The sequence below is a fragment of the Aythya ferina genome (assembly GCF_964211825.1).
Source record: "Aythya ferina genome assembly, chromosome: 12".
Lineage (NCBI taxonomy): Eukaryota > Metazoa > Chordata > Aves > Anseriformes > Anatidae > Aythya > Aythya ferina.
The window spans coordinates 12,967,610-12,982,269 of record NC_140308.1 but is presented as its reverse complement, the minus strand read 5'-3'; the positions used below and the strand labels follow the sequence as shown (position 1 = coordinate 12,982,269).

The following is a 14,660-nucleotide window of genomic DNA, read 5'->3' as shown; positions in this document are numbered from 1 at the left end:
CCCCTCCAGCTCCATCCTAGGTCCTAAATTTCTTGCTGCATTTTGTGCTGATAATGGCTGCTGTCCTCCAGCTCATTACTTCTTGATTATTCCATTTAATGTGGCGTATTTGAGTTTTAGATTTACAATTTAAGTAAGCGGGAGGCACATTAACTCCCAAGAGGCAGCAATCAAATTAGTCCTGGTGCAGCGAGGAGCTCCCTGGGGAGGCTGGGCCTGCTGGGCTGTGCCCTGGGTGCTCACATTCACCACCTTGTGTTTCAGAGACACCAGGAAGCCCACGGTCTCGCTCTCTGCAGTCGGTAAGTATGCTGTGTGTGTGTGATGTTGTCATGTTTAATATATAAATTCAGCGTTGTGCACCCCTGCTGTTGTTCCTTTCTTCCTTCGTGCTCTGAGGCTGAACGTGGCGTAGTGCAGAAGTGGCACCGCGTGTTTTTGTCCCATGCAGCAGCCTGAGAGGCTTTGGTTCACAGCTCCTTTTGGAGGAGCAGAATGCAGGAGGGATGTGAGTAAGGATAAAGAGGAAGGGTTCCCTGGTGCTGCTGATTTTTAGGAGAGGGTGAATGGTAACAAAAGGAGCTTCTGTGTTCCTTCACCTGCCAGCCAGCAGGCACTTGTGCCTCCTGGATGTGAACAGCTTCCACCCTACTTAACCACCCTGCCACGCTGCTTGTCCCCTACGTGCTGCTTCTCTGCGATGTCTCCATGTCCTGTTGTGCTTGGCTGAATCAGCTGAGAACCCCAACTGCGCTCCAGGCAGAGGTGGTGACTGCCGACAGCCCAGCCCGCCCCCCTTGAGGGGCCGGGAGCTTTACCAGGCTGCGTTGTGCTTCCCTGGAGCACCTTCAGTGTGCTGGGAGCTGCAGCGATGACACGAAAACCCTTTCTGTGGGCTGCACCTGCTCTGGAAAGGCGCTTGTCATGGCTGTTGGCAGTGCTGCCTGTATCACCGCCTGCCAGCGCCTGTCAGTCCCGACCGGTTGGTGCTGGAGGAGGGTGAAGTGCAGATGACGAGGAAAACGTGTCCTTTTCCTGGGATACTGATCCCAGCACTGCAGCAGTCCTCGTAACACGCATCTCGTGTTCTGCTGCTCGGTTCAGCTCCGTAGGCTGCACATCTGCAGCCTCTCCTTGCCTCCCAGCTGGTAAGCCTCTCGACCACAGTGCAACAAAAACCTTGCAGAATTGGAGAGAAGCAGCAAAAAACATACAGAATTGGAGAGAAGCAGCAAAAAACGTACAGAATTGGAGAGAAGCAGCAAAAACCTTGCAGAATTGGAGACACAGCGTTCTGTTCTGGTGCCTGGGGTGAGGTTCCACAGGTCAGCCGAGCCAGCCCAATAGCCAGCTCCCCATACACCCTCCTTCCTCCAAGCCTGGTTCTCTTTAGTGCTAGTCCAGATGTTTGTGTACCCCTCAGTGAGTGGATCAGCTCAATCAACACAGCCTGTTTGCAGCTCTTTTCCCCCAGGCTAGCTGTTTGCCAGACTGGGAGGGTGAATCTGCTCCCCGTGCAGCGGGAGGTAGGTAACGAAGGTATAGCAGCAGGCTCTGAGATCTATTTAGTAGCTTTCTCGTGGACCTCACCTTTTGGATGGCGTAAAATGTTTTGAAAATGCTTGCAGAGTAAGGATGAACAGAGCACACATTTCTCTTCCAATTCTGAACCAAAGCCTAATTTTGTTTCATACCAGAAGCAAGCAGCCCACCTCTGGTTTAGGCCCTGGATTGAGTCCCTCGTGATACCTGGACCAACCAGTTTCTGTACAATGCCACTGATGTCTTTGACTTTTGGTGTATTTTGCCAGTTTCTGAGGTGGGCCACTTGGTGTGCTCACCTCCAGCTGGCCAGCCTCGTGGTCCACCTGCATCACGGTCTTCTCCCACACCTCTGTGTTGATAGATGCAGGACACTGTTGTCCTGTGTTGCATCAGACAGCACGGAGGGTGTTGAGGAAACAAAACGAATCCATCTATAGGCACTGGGAAGCAGCTTGAATGAAAACAGAAGGGATTTGGGAGGGGGTTGATGAACCTGCAATTCTTGTATGGAAGAAGTTTGTTCCATCTGGACGTGTATATTTTAATCCAGTGCATCCTGTGGCATGACAGCACACATGCTTTGAGGTCTTCAGAGCACAAACATTAAGCTGAGGAATCACGATTTACTCACTTTCAGCCAGCCTTCATGCTGGCTTCTGGGATATCTTTCCTCTGAAGGACTTCCTTGTGCTAAGAGCATCCCCAGGGAGAGGTGAGGAGCGTGCTGTGCCACTTGTTAATTGCCTGTTTTGACCTGCCCTGTTTGTGCTGCAGCTGGAGCTTCCCAGGTCAAATGGAACAAGAAGAATGCCAACTGTTTAGCCACAAGCCACGATGGGGATGTCCGAATATGGGACAAAAGGGTGAGTTGAGGCTCTCTTGAGCCACCCGTGCATATTCCCACCGCGCTGATGCAGGTGTCCCTCTAGTCACAGATAAATACCAAGAAAAAAAATACTGCTTTATCCCCAATCTCTTTTGTGGGCTGATTTAGAGAAAACTTAGAGGGAAACCAGAGACACTTGGGAGCCCAGGAGACTGAAAAGAGTGTGTAGATAACCTCCTTCCCCAGAAATTATGCCCATTTTACACTTTGCTGCTGATCTCAGAGTACTTCACCACTTTACTGAGCATAAAAGTGTGGTGCTGGGTTGCACTCGGTCACTGTGGAGTTTGCCACACCTTTCACAGCACTTTTCCTTCACCTACTTTTGCTGAGCTAGTGCCTTTCCCTGGGAGGAGGGTGTTCTGCCTCTTGCCCTTGTTAAAGTGTCTCTTTTTATGCCAAAGAACTAGACCAAATTTCAGAAGTCCCGTGCTGAGAATGAAAATGTCTCCTTCCAGAAACCCAGCACTGCAGTGGAATACTTAGCAGCTCATCTCTCGAAGATCCACGGCCTGGATTGGCATCCTGACAATGAGTACACGCTGGCCACGTCCAGCCAGGACAACTCCGTGCGGGTAAGTGCTGCTGCTGGGGCTCCTGCCTGGGAAGTGTCAGGGTGGTGCAGCACATCCCTGCTGCTGCTTTGGGAAGTGCATCCTCCTGGCAGGATCTGAGTCCTTATTTTTGGGTTTCTGGCAGCCTGTGTGCATTGAGCCAGGGGCACACTTGTGGAATAGACACAGAAGTCACTGCAGGATGGGTGCACGTATGCTTGCCATGGTTAACATGGCTGCGGTGATTTGGGCAGTACTGAAGCTGAAAAAACTGCCTCTGCCTGTCCCTCGCCAGAAGAGCCTTCCACCCAAAATGCGGTGTTGCCAGCCTCAAGCTGATCGCAGCAGCTTGGTGTGAGATGTGCTCCAGCCCCTGGGGTTCCCAAATTCATGGCAGGTTGGGTTATCAGCGAGCCTGCAAGCACTGCTACGCAGAGCCTTTCACTTGGGTGGTAGGGGGGGTAATAGTGTGCTTGGTACGTCAGCCAAATGGAATCCCTTCACGTTTAGCTAAGCTCTGAGGTGAATGCAATTGATGTGTATTCTAGCAAAGCCAAAGGTTAGGTTCTTCATTACGAAATGAGCAGTAACAGCAGGGTGGGCCTGCCTCCAGCCTGGGCTGGCACATTGGCTAGGAGCCTGTGGGGTGCCTTGTAACTCCGAAAGCCCAAGCAGGCTGCCTGTCTCCCTGCTCTAATTACTCCAGCTCTGATCACTGTGAGCATGACCCCAAGTCGCTCGCTGTCTAAGAGCTGCTGCCAGATGCTGATAGCTTGATATTCATCCTTTGGGGCCATCTCTGCTGTTAATGGATGGGGTTACTAATGATGCTGTGGGCACCCTGGCATGTTTCTCACTGTTCTATCTGTGAGCCACATGGAAAACTGCAGCTTAAAAGTATGGCCAGCTGACTCGTGCCTTTCCTTGTCTTTCTGTGTTTTTTTTTTGAAGTTCTGGGATTACCGTCAGCCTCGAAAATACCTCAATATCCTTCCCTGCCAGGTTCCCGTCTGGAAGGCAAGATACACGGTGAGTGAGAAACACCCACCAGCCCCACTTGTGCTGTGAGAGCGAATGCATGAAGACACATTAAATAAAGAGCTGCTGAAGGGCTTCTCAACGCTTCTTCTGGATGTTAGGTTGATTTTAAAATCCCTCGTGGTGCTTAAAGGGCCAAGAAAAGCAATATCTGCAGTGGGGGCACCTGGGAGAAGGAATTGCTGGCAGAGTGAGATCCCCAGTCTTTGGCATCATCCTCCTGGGGATAAAACCCAGGTGTGGGTGGGAGCAAGGAGGCTCAGAAAGCAACTGTTGCTCTTGCTGTCCTGTTTCTCCATTCAAGCCCAGCACTGGCACCTGCAGCACAGAGCAGTGCAGCAGCCTTCTGCCCTCTCTGAGGGCTTGCCCTGCTCCCAGGATCTGTAAGTGTGCCACACTGGGCTCTTACAGCACGTCAGATCCACGAGCTGTTGCCTTATAGACCAAGCAGCCAGTTGTATCTGGATGTGTCCTGAAGTCAGTGCTGTGCCTTGAGGCTTTGGTCCCCTTTCCCCATCCCCTAGTGGGGCTGTGGGAGTGGGTTACAGTGTGGCCCTGAGCAGCTGCCAGGGCTCGGTCCCTAGGAGGCAGTTATTGCAGTTCTTGGCAAGCTGCAGCAAGGATCCCATGTGAAAAGTCAGTGGTGAAACCCCTGCGGCCTCACAGCTGAGAAGTCAGGGAGAAGCAGAAAGAAATGGCAAATCTTAAGTGGGCTGCAGTGAATACCTCTGAGCTTATTATATCTTTTCCCTTGTAAGATGCTGGTTTTGCACAACAGCCTCTTGCCTTCCAACCTCTCCTGATTTAGGCCTGTTTCTGTTTAGTGCTGAGTTCCTTTAAAGCCAATTTGTTCTTGTTAATGGCAAAAAGAAAGAATTACAGGGCACGCTGACAGCATGGGGGCATAACTCCCCGAGGTTAACCAGGAGGGTGTTTCTCTCTCAAGCCTTTCAGCAACGGGCTGGTGACAGTGATGGTCCCCCAGCTCCGGCGAGAGAACAGTCTGCTGCTCTGGAATGTCTTTGACTTGAACACGCCTGTGCATACTTTCGTGGGGCACGATGACGTGGTGCTGGAGTTCCAGTGGAGGAAACAGAAAGAAGGTGAGTCCAGGGCCAGGTGTGTCTCCCCTGCACTGCTACCCGTTGGCTTTCCATGGGTGCAGAGGCTAGACTCCTGGCTGCGATGCTCATGCCATCACTTTTTGGCTCCTGCCTTTCCCTGAAGCAGCTCCTACTTGCCTTCCAGCCCTGCCTGCCATCTCCCCCAGGTCACAGCTGTTTTGTACTTATTTTATGGCAGCGGCCACAGAAGTATTTCCCCGTTGTTTCCATGCTAACGAAGCAAACCCACTGAATGCCGAGTGGGTCAGCGGTGACTCTTAATTGCTTCCTCTCCCCTTCGAGTCTGGTTTAAATGGATCTTTCAGAATAAGTTGTACCAACAATTAGGTGGGTGTACAGTGCAGGGACCCTCCCCCTGCTCAGAGCTGCAGGCACCCAGTTAACCCCTCACATCGCTGCCCAGATCACAGCCTCCAGCGTATCCCAGCCCCAGAACTGGCGCGCCCAGCACCTGCCTTATCTGTGGTGTGCTGGCAATGGCAGGGGAAGGAGAGCGTGGGATGGGAGGCTGCTGTCAGAGTTAAATCCTGACTAAATTTTCCAGTGTAGGCAGCTAAATATAGGAAATTCCGTGTTAGAGGTTGGATAATGACACAGAGCACAGCTTTGTTTCCAGAAACCTCAGCTGCCATCGACAGAACGAGCACGCCTGGCTTTGGTGCTGCTTTGCAGCGCTGTGTAAAAGCACACACGTGATGGGAGAGTCCAGATCAGCAAGGATGCTGGCTCAGAGTTGAGCCGGAGTTGGTTTCTTCTCTGCACTGTGAGTGAATGGGACTCCTGTGCTAGTTCTCCAGGATGTTCAGTGCTGTAATCTCCTGCCCTTGGAGCCTGTGCTCCAACAAGGTGCAGCCTAAGACAGCTTGTCTGAACAATTGAGCAGACCTGAACTATAATTGTGCTCTTAGCCGAGTTCCTAGGTACATATCCAAGGCTTGAAGTCATCCTTATCTCAAGCAACATTAATCAATCACGCAAGCATTCCTAGGCTGCATCAGTGCAGGCAACCAAGATAGCTCGGCTCTCCTTCCACAAAATCTTTTGTGCTGAATTTAGACAGCCCCCGTGCCTCAGTAGAGGGGCGTAGGAAGCAGCTGTGCAGTAGCAAATTCTTAAACACGGCAGCTGTTTGACAAGGGAAACCTAAACTGTATCACAAGGCCTAAACGTGGACATAAATAAGTCTGGATACCTTTATCTGCTGATAGATAGTATGTGGCTAGATGTATTTTGTTACAACTTGAACTTCTCTTGGCATTATCTGCGTCTTTCAGAAGGAAAGGGAGGAAGGATAGAACCAGCTGCTGTAGCTTAGAAATGCTGCAAAAACATCTGCATCGAGATATTTTAGTTCATCACCTGTTTCAACTTTGCAGTTCTCATAAAAATAAATCCATTTCTCTACTATGTTATTTCTTCTGGTTAAATAAGCGTTGTAGTTGATCCTGTTCATTCCTAGTTTGCAAACTGGTATCACGTTCGTTCTATCCTGTCTGTAAATTATGCCCCATTTCGAGGTGTGGTAACTGGTGCAGGAGGGATAAAGGCTGATGAGCCTGGGTCAGTTCAAGGCAGGACAGGACTCGTGAGCTCTGCCTTTGTTTAGTGCCTTATCCTCCCTGCTGGCTTGCCTGTGTCTGTTTACACTAACAGCAGTGCTGCGATGGGCCCTGCTTTCAGCTGGGTCTATAAGTTTCTGTCCTTTTTAGGTTCTAAAGACTACCAGCTGGTTACGTGGTCCCGCGACCAGACCCTGCGGATGTGGCGGATTGACTCGCAGCTGCAGCGGGTACGTAAGCACTTGCACTCTTAAACTGGAGGCAGTTTTCCTACAGGCTGTATTCACCTCCCCTTCCTTGCACTCCCAGTCACTCCTCTGGTGTCCTAGAGCTGCAGATGCAGAGCAGCCAGCTGCCACTTTACTTCCCCCCTTTAACTCCAGCCAAGGTGTGGCCAGAAACATCCCCAGGGAGACCTGTGCTGAGGCCTCTGTGTGTGCCAAGGCACTTTATCATCTAACAGTAACCATACAAGGCATTTGGGGAAGGTGGAGATCAGTTACTACCTGTGTTGCCTCCATGGCTGCCAGACGAGGCTCTTTTTTGGCATTTGAGGTACCAGGTAAATGTAGGGATTGTGCCCTCTGCTTCCTCTCGTGTTTCCACTGCCTCTTAGCCTGGTGCAGGCAGCGTGTGTCCTGTTGTTCTGCTGCCTGGCAGCAGTTGCAGAGTGCTGATGCAATCACTAGGACAGCTCTGCTGCGTCAGACCAGAGGTTCACATGGCCACGATGGCCCATGTTGCTCCCTCTGGCTCATCTTCAGCTGGGGATGGCTTGGAAGACAATAAGAACGAGGCAAGTATGGAGTGACATTTCTCACATGCTCTCCCAGGCTCCTGTAGTTTACAGCTTAAGAGGCTTACCAAGCCTGGCCATCTTTGTATCTAATGGAGCTCGATGGACTCCACTTCCCTTGATTTGTTCTTTCTTTTCTTGGACCTGTGTACATTTCTGTCATCCTAAACATCCCGTGATGAGGAGTTTCATGGCTTTTCTGCATGTTGTGTGGAAAAACAGCACCTTTGCTACCTGCTAGTTTTGTTTGAAACGTACTAGCTCTTGCATTAAAGAAACGAGCAGCCAATCTTACAGCATCTTGTCTGTGCTACTGATGATTCTGTAAACCTCCATCATATCCCTCCTCAGCTGCCTCCTTTGTGAAGTCAAAAGGTCTTGATTTCTGTCATCCCCCGTACAAGAATTTTGATCATCCTTTTGTCTTTCACATCCCTTTTTCAGTTCTACTATATCCTTTTTGGGATGGGAATCAGAACTTGTTCTTAGCAAAGAATTCTCAATAGTGTTTGTTTTTAAATTGCTGGGCATAATTCCATGAAAACATCAGCTTAGTCTGGCCTCTGTTTTGTTCCCTCAGCTTGAATTTACCATTTTTTGCCTGTATGCATTGCTTTATATTTATCTGAACTGAAATTCATCTTCCATTTTAATGCAGTTCCTCCTGTAAGGTCCTTCTGTGACTGTTGGCAGTCACTTATGTTACCCTGCATAACTTGGTGGCATCAGCAAACGTGGTCATGTCGCTATTCACCTCCTATTCTAGGTCTTTAATGAATATGTTGAGAAGCATGTGTCCCAGCACAGATCCTGCAGGAGTCCTGCAGGTCTGTAACAAACCTTTTCTGTGAAAAGTCACCCTTTACTCCTACCTGATATATTTGTGAATATTTTACTTCTGTCCTGTCTTTGAATTAATTGTTTGTCTCTTCCCTCGTTGGCCCCTGCTCCCCTCTTGTTCTTGGTCTTTATCAAACTACACACATGATGACATGTTGCTGGTGACCAATGCTGTAATTTGCTATATCATAACCTTATCCTTTCTTCTCTCTGTGTTTCTTCTCTTCATCTTCCCTTCTTTTCTTGTGCTGAACTTTAAAATACAAGTTTTCATGGTCTCTTTTTGGTACAGGACTTGGATCACTGGAGCCTGTGGTATTTACCTGGGCCTCCAAATCCTACTGGAGTGTAAATATCAAAAGCAGGAAGCATGCTACTGTCATATCTGATATAAAAAAATAAATTACTTTTGACACACACACATTAATTTAAGGACTTAAAGGCATTCACCTGTAGTTTAAAGTAAAATCTCTGTTACTTAGACTGGCCACGTCAGTTCAGTGGCTTTTGTAAGGGAGCAGGAGGTTTGGCCAGGCTGTCTGAGGTGACAAAGGGGAGGATGCTGGAAAGGGGAAAATAACACGTCTTGTGACAGTAACAATGCCAAGGTCTTAAAGCCATGACTGTTGAGTGGACAAACCTAGCTTGGAAATCCAGAAATGAGTGGTTTAGTGGTGTTTCTTTCCATGGTTTGGTTTCCATTGTGCAGCATGTGGCTCTGCTTGTTCTTTTCAGTTGTGTGCTAACGATATCCTGGATGGAGTTGATGACCTCGTTGATGGGATTTCTCTTCTGTCGGAGCCGGACAAGACCCTTCATCCCCAGGACTCTGAGCCCCAGCATAACTCTGGGCACGGGGATGAGGAAGGTGAGGCAAGTGATGGGTTGTGGAACTCTAAACGCGAGCTCAATTTGCATTGGGATGCATCATGGCATAAGAAAGTAACACCATAGGCAAAGCAAAAACTGGTCTTGTTTCAAAGATCAGTGGATTCCCAGTTTGTGAGGCAGAAAGCCACAAGGGGTTTCTCAGGCTTGTCCTTCCAAATTTTTCTCCTCTAACACAATGATGTCATTCTAGCTCTAAAACAGGTCTCTTCCTTGTCACTGCTAGCATTTAATTGCATTGTCCTTAGGTCTTAGCTGTGACTTCCTGACAAGAATAAGGTAATCAGAAAGTCAGGTCAGCTTCTTGAGAATGTGTTTTGTTTTAAGCTGAGAGATGAGCCCCACAGAAAAAGGAAGGTGCTCTGACACAAACTGCTTACCTGGTATCGAAACCCTTCTGCTGGAGTCGCTGTGTGAACTGGTCTGAGGACATGGACGTGTTGCAGATGTCTTCTCCCAACCACCGAAGTAGTGTGGAGAGAGCTGCTGTGTCTTTTTTGCACGTGTTGAGGAGAGGTAGCTTAGAGCTGGCAGAGCGGAGGGGTAGGGCTGGTATCTAACCTGTGGGCACCAGAAAGGTGGATGGGAACGGGCTTAACAGCAAGTATTGATTTGGTTTTATGGAAGAGAAGGCAAACAAAGGCAGGAATGTAAAGGAGGGTTTGTGTAGTTTAGGATCTGGCCGGGTTAAACATTCATGGGTGGTAGTGTTTGAAGAGGTTAGAATAGAACAGAAGGGGTTGCATCAGCTGAGACCCAAGGTGATGATGTGCACGAGAAAAAACCCTCTAAAGAGCTTTCTACATCTAATATTGAGGATAAGAATTGGATTCTCCCGTGGCTTTGTGTCAGCTTGGGTTTTAATTCCGTTCTCTTGTTCTGTATTGTGGCAGAGTGCTACATCGGATCCCCATGTGGCAAGTTTACAGAAAAGCAATTTGTTTCTCCTTTTTGCTTGCCAACAGATTTGAGAGAAGGTGAGGAAATGGTCTAATGACTGTCCTCTGAATAAAGGAGGTGGTCTGGGTCCCTTTGGGGAGGTAGCTCTTCCTAACTGGAAGTTTCCTGCCCAGTGAAGTTCCTCTGTAAACTCTCCTGTGTGGCAGCAGAACAAGTTTTGAAAAGTAGCCAGCACCTCTACCTACGTGAGAGTTTTATAATATGATAGCAAGTACCCTGGCTACCTGTGCTCACCGTGAGCAGTACTGCGTGGGGAAGCACAGCTTCTAGCAGGGAGCATTGAGAAGGGTTCTTGTTTTTGTCTGCCTGACATCTTTTTTCCAAAGGAGAGTGCCTTTCACTGTCCTTGACAACATCACATTCATATGTCCTACATGGTTTCTTTGTGAATCTGGTTTTGGTTCAGGCTGGTAAGGTTTCCTTTGCGGCCAAAGGGACTAAAAATGACTTTCTGTAGCAGGGCAGATTTTGCTGCAAATAGCATGACTTCAGGATCAATGCGCAAGCAAGTCCCTAGGTAGGAATTTCAGTTCTTTCTAGCCTAAAAGCTATTGTGGACTGTTGATTTCAGCAGCAGAGTCTCCGTGTTACATTAGTAAAGCACTTTGGGGGATCTTTGAAGAGAACAGGGCTCTGCAGATAAATCAGAAAGCCCCCCAGCTGTGTCGTCAGTATACAGCTGTCCTCACTGGTTGTTGCCTATAAAAGATCTTTAGGAATCTAGACAAATATGTGGGTTTCTGGGGATTAGAAGCTAATTGGAAGGGAATGGGGATAGAAGACAAAGAGAAGGCAGTGCCCATTTTAGGAACCTCATAGGTGGCTTTTCAGTAAGCTATGTGGCGTCTTGAGTTAGAAATAATTATCTTCCCTCAGAGCCACTGATCTTCCTTTAATCCCTTTTCCAGCTCCCTATTGTGAAGTATATCTAAGCACTAATAAAATCACAAATAGGAATGAGTAGCTAAGCGTCCTACCTACCCAAATTCAGCAAACAACCGGGCAGCAATAAAGCCAGATATATTTGTCCCAGCAGCAAAGTCAGTGACTTTCAGGCAAAACCTGGTAAAGGATAGCTTTCTGCATTTCTTGTCTTTTTTTTTTTCTCCCTAAGAGTAGTCTGTGCAACATCAAGGGTGAGAATGACAGCTGAGTAAGTGGGACTTGCCTTGTGGCCTTGGGAACCACCATCAAAAGATATATTTGGCCTTCTTAGGAAAGGTTGCCACACGAAACCCCCTCCAGCAGGAGCTGCCCCTGTCCTAATGAGGTATGTCGCAAGGGTCAAGGCAAGAGCCAGGCACAACAACAGGCAGAGACCAATTCTTCTGAAACACAGTCCACTTGGCTATTTTAACCCTAATTTCTCATGTCCTGCAGTGCTTGCCTGGCTCTTTAAATCAGTCCTGTGTTTGAGGGGTTATTGTCCTCCTGAAAAAAACACTGACAGTGGAACTGGACGGTTAGATCCAGCATTTAAACGAGTCTTGAAGAATTACTCACTAGAGTGCTTTGCAACATTAAAAGCACACTGCTGCATCAAATGAATTAAACCTCTCCTAGGGCCAGAAATACCCTCGCCTCTCTCCCAAAGCCTTATTCATCAGATTGCTTTGGACACATTCCCTGAAAGCCACGAGCGGTGGGGTGTGAATCCCAAAGACCAGAGCTCCTCCTGGAGACTGCTTTGGCAGCTGGACCAAGAGGCTCCACTTCAGCTGTCTGTGACCCTGGCAGTACTGTGTGGGGAGGAGAAGGTGTCTCAGAAGAGTAGAGACCAGACCATTTAGGGCTGTACAAAATGCAGGTGGCTTCTGTAACTTTCCTCGGAAACCAGCGTGCAGACAGGTTTGGTGTTTTTTAAGAGCAAGTCTCTGAAGCCTGCCTCTAAACAGCAGCCGAGACCCTCCAGCTCGCAGGTCTCTGCCAGGTAAAACTCATACTTCAAGGAGCAGAGAAAAGCCTGCTCTCTTGGCTGCCTCCCGGCATCGCGTGCCAAAGGTCTCCTGTAACTTGTCTCAGTCTGTTCTGCATCTCTCCTGTCAGCCTTAAAAGAAGACTTCCTGAATGACCTCCTGGTGGGGAAGAAGACAGACCAGCTGGGGCTGCCTCAAACGCTGCAGCAGGAGTTTTCGCTGATCAACGTGCAGATCCGAAATGTCAACGTGGAGGTAGGGAGTTTCCTTCTGCTGACTGGCTAGGAGGGAATGTGGGCAAGCTGGCTCATCAGAGCCTATTGAGGGGAACCCTTCTGCTGCAGTGACTGCTGCCTGTAAACAAGGTTTATTTTGAGCTGTCGAGATCTTTTTTGGCCGGGGGTAGCAGAAAAGAGGATAATCCCAAACACTGGGAGTGAGGGAGGCATTTCAGCTCAGCAAGTACCCTGGCACTGATCCCAAGAAGGCTGGACTGTGTTTTCCTCCCTGCCAAGGCTGCAAAGTGACTTCTTCCAGTACGTGGAGCTGATCTCATTTCAGCTGTTTCTGAACTTAGTCTGCTCAGCCCTCTCTCTGTCCCTCAGAGTACTGGGATGGGAGGCTTAAGGCACTGCCTGCCCTCTTTCCCCACCCCTGTGGTTTCACATCCTTCTGCATCTTTCTGAGACAGTGGGATGTGACCCTGGATGGTGCCTGTTACTGGGCCTGGAGCCCTCCACAGCCAGGTGAAGTGGAGCAGCCTGTGCTGGCTGCTGTCTGCAGGAGCTGCAGGGCTCGTGGTGACGGCTGCTCCCCTCTGCCTGGGGTTTTTGCTGTCACTGTGTTTGCTGCCCTTGAGAACAGCATGACTTCATCTTACGTGCAGAGGAATCAGCCCCTCAGCGTGGATTTAAGGCACTGTGAGTTTAGAGGTCCTTGGAGATGTAACTACAGAGCGATTGCTTTCCCTCGCGCAGATGGATGCGGTGAATCGGAGCTGCACGGTGTCAGTGCACTGCGGCAACCACCGAGTCAGGATGCTGGTGATGTTCCCTGTCCAATACCCCAATAACGCCGCGCCGTCCTTCCAGTTCATCAACCCAACCTCGATCACTGCCTCCATGAAGGCCAAGCTGCTGAAGGTGTGTGTGGAGCGTACACGGTCTGTACAAATACACATGTGCTCGACACCTGGTGTCTAGATTCCTGACACAGTAAGACATCAGACCTTGCCGAAGATATACCACAGACCACTGCTAGAATTAATGTATTTTGGAGCTCCTAGGGTGACGTATTTGTTGGCTTTGCAACCCAGTATTTGCCTTCCTTCACTAATGCACTTTGAATGTGTTTTTCCCTGCTATTCTACATTCATGTAGAATACCATTCCTATCATCCTTCTTCTCATGCAGTTCCCCCAATCCCTTAATAGACCAAATGACCATATAAGCATCCAGCTACAGAAAGTATGGTGTTTCTGAGCTGGCATGTTGCTTCATGCTCGCCTCCACAAACTGTTTTAAAAACTAGAGAACTTTCTACACCAACCCCACAAATTCCGGACCAGGTGTTTGATCATCTGGTATAGAAAGTCCTACTGCTGCTGAAAGCCCTTTCCAGCAACAAGAGCTGCTCTCTCTTGCCTTCTATAAACACAATAGGAGCAACAACCTTGATTTACCCTAGGACCACAAAGAAAGGGTGAGGTTGTAGGCTGTTTCCTAAATTAAAACAGATACATGGTAGAGATGTAGGGGTAGAGACATACAGTGCTGTTGTCTTTGGGCTTATAGTCACTGAATTTTGCTGTATTCCCCTCAGAGCTTGAGGGGAGAATACTTTGTGTCCTCCTTGGTGAGAGGAAATGTTTTTTTCTTTTTTACTGTGCTGACCATGTGGAATGGTCAGCATCTGAATGGAAAGGGATGATGAGAAACTGCTCTTCAAGGGGAGGAAGCAAAACCAGAGATTTGTAAGTGTTTGAGCACCTCAGTCTTTAATGCTTTTATCCCCCTGAGTCTGACAGTGCTGTGTGCTAAGGTTGCACTGGCTACCTGGATAGCAAATTCAGCCTCAGCCTTAGGTCCAAGCCTGCATATCAGGTAAATGGATTGATTTGGGTTCCTTCTTGAAAGAGATGGATCCAGTTTGCCACAAACTGGTATGGAATGTATGGGCTACAGTAATACAGAAGCCCAAATCCTGGATCAGAACCCAGGTGACCCTTCAGAGCTCTGATGAAAGCTCAAGGCAGGCAGCACATCAGTGCAACCCACTCCAGTGTGGCTCCAGTAGGTGTTCTGGGATGCCTCTGGCCCTTCAGTCTCTAGAGCCTGGTAACTTTGCTGCAGACAAAAAAAGGATGTGGGAAGGTGTGGAAGTAACCATGATTCAAGCTGCATCTTGTTTGTATTCCAGATATTGAAAGACACTTCTCTGCAGAAAGTGAAGCGGAACCAGAGCTGCCTGGAGCCCTGCCTGCGTCAGCTGGTCTCCTGGCTGGAGTCTGTTGTGGTATGGAGAATTACATGGGCTTTCTGCCCTAGTTTGTTGT

The 14,660-nt window shown here is 48.8% G+C and overlaps 1 protein-coding gene across 4 annotated transcripts in view; it reads left to right on the top strand.

Annotated features, from left to right (window-relative positions):
- WDR59 (WD repeat domain 59) overlaps positions 1-14,660 on the top strand; it is a 47,131-nt gene that overhangs the window by 11,359 nt on the left and 21,112 nt on the right. For all 4 annotated transcript variants that reach the window (XM_084533501.1, XM_084533500.1, XM_084533499.1 and 1 more), the window contains 10 exons: positions 265-302; positions 2,320-2,408; positions 2,890-3,006; positions 3,937-4,014; positions 4,970-5,126; positions 6,857-6,936; positions 9,078-9,210; positions 12,237-12,361; positions 13,084-13,248; positions 14,525-14,620. In XM_084533501.1, coding sequence (XP_084389627.1) covers positions 265-302; positions 2,320-2,408; positions 2,890-3,006; positions 3,937-4,014; positions 4,970-5,126; positions 6,857-6,936; positions 9,078-9,210; positions 12,237-12,361; positions 13,084-13,248; positions 14,525-14,620 — 1,078 coding nt within the window. The remainder of the gene's footprint in view (positions 1-264; positions 303-2,319; positions 2,409-2,889; positions 3,007-3,936; positions 4,015-4,969; positions 5,127-6,856; positions 6,937-9,077; positions 9,211-12,236; positions 12,362-13,083; positions 13,249-14,524; positions 14,621-14,660) is intronic.